The 5,225-nt window shown below is 33.3% G+C and overlaps 1 protein-coding gene across 1 annotated transcript in view; it reads left to right on the forward strand.

Moving 5' to 3' along the window:
* LOC106768750 overlaps positions 1-3,819 on the forward strand; it is a gene marked incomplete in the record, with an annotated part of 5,467 nt that extends 1,648 nt beyond the window's left edge. Inside the window, 6 exon segments of the mRNA XM_014654044.2 lie at positions 1-557; positions 1,149-1,240; positions 1,961-2,035; positions 2,452-2,513; positions 2,596-2,665; positions 2,891-3,819. Of these exon segments, the coding sequence (XP_014509530.1) occupies positions 1-557; positions 1,149-1,240; positions 1,961-2,035; positions 2,452-2,513; positions 2,596-2,665; positions 2,891-3,616 (1,582 nt within the window).
* Positions 3,820-5,225: the final 1,406 nt, after the last annotated feature.

Genomic DNA, 5,225 nt, shown 5'->3' on the forward strand with positions numbered 1-5,225 from the left:
TGAGAGAAATTCAGGGTTTCTGTCAATTGGAGGTCTTAAATTATATACTGAGGACATTTCAGACGATGAAAATGAAGAATATAATGAAGACTCATTGGATGAGGAGAGCTCCACACCTTCTGTGCCAGAAGAATTACTCGAGTCATCTGAAAATAATGATTCAGAATACACATCTGATAGTGATTCAGACATTGATGAAGATGTGGCAGAAGATTATCTAGAGGGAGTTGGGGGTAGTGAGAACATCTTGGATGCAAAATGGTTGCTAAAATCTGATATGAACGAGTCAGATGATGATAGTTCTTCTAGTAGTTGCTATGATGAGGCATTGAAAAAGCTGGGTGGCTTTGCCCTTCAAGAAGCCTCCAGGGAATATGGCATGAAGAAAAATAAACCAAGGAAGAAACACTTTGTAAATTCTGGACCATTAGCCTTGGAAAACCCAATGATGGAAAAGGATCAGAGAACCATTTCTTCTAGACAGAAGCATGTACCTCGGTTCCCTCACTCTTGGCCTTCACATGCTCAAAAGAGTAAATCTTCCAAAAAAATGCATGGTACCACCGTTACACATCCACATATGTTATATATCCAGCGTTTTTCTTTTAGTTCTAAGCTTTTACTTGATGGTAATCTGTCTCATTGAATTTAAATTATACTTTTGAACTGATAAAGCATTGAACTTTCTAGTCAAATTCCTGGTAATAACTTGTTCAGAAACAAGGCATTCTCAATTTGCGTAGAGGGGGTTTAGTAACATTTATCAAACGCTCTTTTCAACGTACTCTCTGTTGTTGGGTGAAACTCATGTGGTTTTCACTACATATGTTGTTCCCATTGCCAGACTAATGGGATTCACATAAATTTCAATCAATAGAATAGAGTGTGTTTTTAAAACTCCAAATTTATGTATACCTTCAGTTTGTTGCTTGAGCTTTGAATTCCATGACTGTGTTATATTGGATTCTCTTTTATAAAGATATCCAAGTTGTGGAAGTCTGGTTCAAGGTTATTGGGTTTTGGTATCCATGGAGTTTGAAACTGGAAATGTGTGCTTGTGTGCTCATCAGTTCATTCTTTAAGTTCGATGAGAATGTAATAGTATAGACTTTCAACCACTTCATTTCGCTAAAGCTGATTCTATACAGGTGAAAAAAAGAAACTTCGTAAAGAGAGGATTGCTGTGAAGCGCAGAGAAAGAATGCTGCATCGTGGGGTTGATCTAGAGAAGATTAATTTGGTATGGAAACAATACTTTCTAAAGTTTTTTTTTTTTTTTTCTTTTTTGCTTCAACCTTTTATCTTTAAAAGACACTTGTCAGTTTTCAATATATTTGATATATGTATATATTAACAAGATTTACTTATGATTGCTTATAACAGAATAGGTTCCCTCATACTAACTAACATTCTGTGCTTGATTCTACAAGCTTTCTCACTTGCATTTGGTGTTTCCTTATGCCTTTTACATGCAATTGTTCTTTCTAATCATGTAGAAGATCTATATTGAAGGTCTCATGCTTATCTTAACTATTGCTAAAAAAGTTGTGTAAGATCAAGTTTCTCTACGTATTTAGGTATTATTTTACATCTTAGAGACTTGGATGACTCTAGGAAATTTGGTCCAGGAACATGCTTTTGTGTCTGGTTAGGGATTGTGTGTGTAGCCTTACCTATATAACCGCTGTATGAAGCACATATGACTTTGAAAGCAGATCAAAAGGAAGAACCACAAAAGAGAGATCGGACTGCTCCATTGTTTAGGAACACATTGCACTGCACATTATCTGATTCTTCTATTTCTACATTCCAAATCATAACATTCTTTGCTGAGTATAAAATACATCTTTTCAAAGTTAAACATAGTGAACTTAGATGAGGCAGTTTATGTATATTCAAAATTGGAATTGTTTTTGGCTCTCACATCTCAACATAACTTTTTCATTTTTTGGAATTCTAGAAATTACAACAAATTGTTTTGGAGGAAGTGGATATGTTCTCTTTTCAACCTATGGATTCTCGGGATTGTTCACAGGTGTGTATCCTGGCTGTAATAGTTCTATCTCATGGTCCTAATAATAGTTATTTTTCTTTTTAAAACGCATAAGCACCACCAAAAGTTTCTCATCAGTGCCCTGTTCTTGTCAAATAGATTTTGCACAAAAAAAGGTATTTGTAAGAAAAGTAATCATAAAGGGATTGTGTGTTTGAGTAAATTACATGTCAAGTTTGGAACAGTCAAACAGTTTGGGATGGTAAAGCCATATGTAATTTATCGTGGCTCTTTTTTGCATTACTATCTTTCAAGAATTCTGTGCATGTCCAAAAGCCCAAACCATAGATTTTGTCGAAGAAAACAGTTGTATGCTATTTGTTTTTGCATAGCAGCTGGTTTCATAAATGTTTAAATACCTTATGCCTCCCACTGATGTGGGTTCTCAATGAATATAGATACAAAGATTAGCAGGGATTTATCAATTTCGGAGTAGCTGCCAAGGTTCTGGCAAAAAAAGGTTATAATGATGTTGCCTTATTTATTCATAGAATTAAATGTTAATACCTGTAAATTTAATAAACTTTGTATTTTGGTTTTAGATTCGTGACAGTGACGCGGACACAGTCTACATCCATGCCATCTTCAAGTGGTAGACAACGCTTGGAAAAGGTTTTATAGTGTTATAACATTTATGCTTTTTCCTCCTTTTTTATAGTGTGACCCATCCCCATCTCGTTTTTTTTTCAGTGTTGCATCCTAATTCTTTTAAACCTTGAAATATCTGCTCGAATTTTTTTATATTTCAATAACTGGACATTTCTTTCAAAACCTGAGTATTTTTTACTCAATACATGTATTTGCTATAGTTGAGACTGACTATTATACAAACTTCAGCTGTTGGGAGTTGATGATGAGGAAGCCGATTTTTCTGTTGCTGATTATGTAAATAAGAAGCCTGTGAGCGGAGGCAGAAGAGTTGGAAAGGGACATACTAAAGAGAACAATTTCAGATTGCAAGAACTTCAATCTCCCCAAAACAAGTTCTCAGGCAATCATAAAGTGAAGGATAAGAGAGGGAGTGGGCAAAAAGTTTCATATGCTAATCAGCCTGTCTCATTTATATCAAGTGGCATGATCCATTCTGATACTGAACCTGTTATAGTTGTTGAGGCTGAAAAGACTTATAGGAAGGGTGTCTCTAACTCTCCTAATATAGGTTCATTTGAAGAACATACTACTGGTTTTGGTTCAAGAATGATGGCTAAAATGGGGTACATGGAAGGAGGAGGACTGGGAAAAAATGGTCAAGGTATGGCACAACCTATTGAGGTTATTCAGAGGCCTAAATCACTTGGTTTGGGTGTAGAATTCTCTAACAACCCAGGTGCCGAGTCACTTGGTTTGCATGTAGAATTGTCCAAATACCAAGGTGAGCTAGCCAGGAACAAATCTTCAAGAGTTGGTGCTTTTGAAAAACATACCAAAGGTTTTGGATCTAAGATGATGGCGAAGATGGGCTTTGTTGAAGGGAAGGGATTAGGAAGAGAATCACAAGGCATCACTACTCCATTGACTGCCCTTAGGTTACCAAAGTCACGTGGACTAGGTGCCAAAAGTTGATTTAGACATTATTTATTTTCAGTCTTTGTATGTAATTGTATTGTGTGTTGCTTAAACCTTTATAATTGAGACATGTTGAACCTTTAAGTTAGTGTCACTTCAATACCTGTAAAATAAACGGACGTTTATCCTTAATTTTCTATGCTAACATGGTTATAGCTGTAATAAATAATAGCCAAACCCAACAGCTTTATGAGGATCAATTTATGTGCCATATGGTGGAGTTTATATTTTTTGTGCTGATTTCTGCCTAAATAGAACACCTTTTTATGACCTTTAGCTATAATTTAAAATACGCCTAAGGTTTTAATGGACTTTCAAAAGCATGTGAAACCTTAATCGAATTATAAAATACGATTAAGGTTTTGTCGATTTTTAAAAATCGGTTAAGTTTTTTCGTAATAGATTTTTTATTTGTTATGTTTTCCTGCAATTTTGTTTTTAATTTTTTTGTTTTTTATATTTTATCTTAATTTTTTTATTTTTGTATTTTTATATTTTATATATTTAGAAAAAATGTTATTTAAATATTTTGTTAAAGATCAAACCCTAACCCTTTCTTGTATGATATGAGATTGAGATGTAGTTTTCGTGTTAATTTGTAAATTATTTCGGTAGTTTAGGTTAGATTGAGTTTCTTGAGTTTTAAATTGGAGAGATGAACTACCACAGCAATAGAGCGAGGTACCGTCCCGGAATGGAGCTTCGGTGATTGAGATGGTTTTCTCTCATCTTCATCTTCGGTGATATGATATGAGATGATATCATATCTTAAACAATCATAATTTTCCTTATAGAAAATATAAAATGATACATTCATTTAAGAATATTAGATAATACATTCACTTAATTGAATCAAATTATTTAAATGACTTATACAATAATTTATTGAGTAAAAATATCATATAATACATTTGTTTAAATATCAAAACAATACATTTTACAATAAAACTGAGACAAACATTTGCCTTTATTTTTATCTTTGAATCAAAATTTACACTAAATAAATATTTAAATCATAAATAAGAATTTACAGATAATTTAATTTATTTTAAATATATATTTTAATTTGTAATATGTGGTTAACGTCAATTTAAAAAACATAACTGACCAATATGCAGATATTTCCTTTTAAAATATGATAAAGATGAAAGTATTACTCCATATATGTATGATATATTTTTTAGGTATTGATGTGCTTTTTAATTTCAGTGTATCTAAAAATATTTAACATGCTTTTTCTGAAACATTGGAATTATATATTTTTTTAACTAATTAATATTTTAAATATTATTTTCCCATCTGCTTTATTTTTTTTTTAACCCATTATTTACTTGGGCGACACGTTCTGCTTAGTAACATATTTGTTTAGGAATATCCTATTGGGTCGGGTCAAACCCGGTGATATAGTTCATTTCTTGTTCTTGAACTCTTTCTCACACAGCGATCGAAGCAATCACTCGAAGCAAACATGGGTGGTGGAAACAGAAGATCCAAAGCAAGAGGAAAACCCAGCAACAACACCAGTGGCAACGGCACTCCAAACAACCCTAAATCCCGAAAGAAAAGAGGTTCGGATGTCAAAACAGCATTGTTTGTCGAAGGTGGT

Source organism: Vigna radiata, chromosome 7 (genome assembly GCF_000741045.1).
Source record: "Vigna radiata var. radiata cultivar VC1973A chromosome 7, Vradiata_ver6, whole genome shotgun sequence".
NCBI classification, from domain to species: domain Eukaryota; kingdom Viridiplantae; phylum Streptophyta; class Magnoliopsida; order Fabales; family Fabaceae; genus Vigna; species Vigna radiata.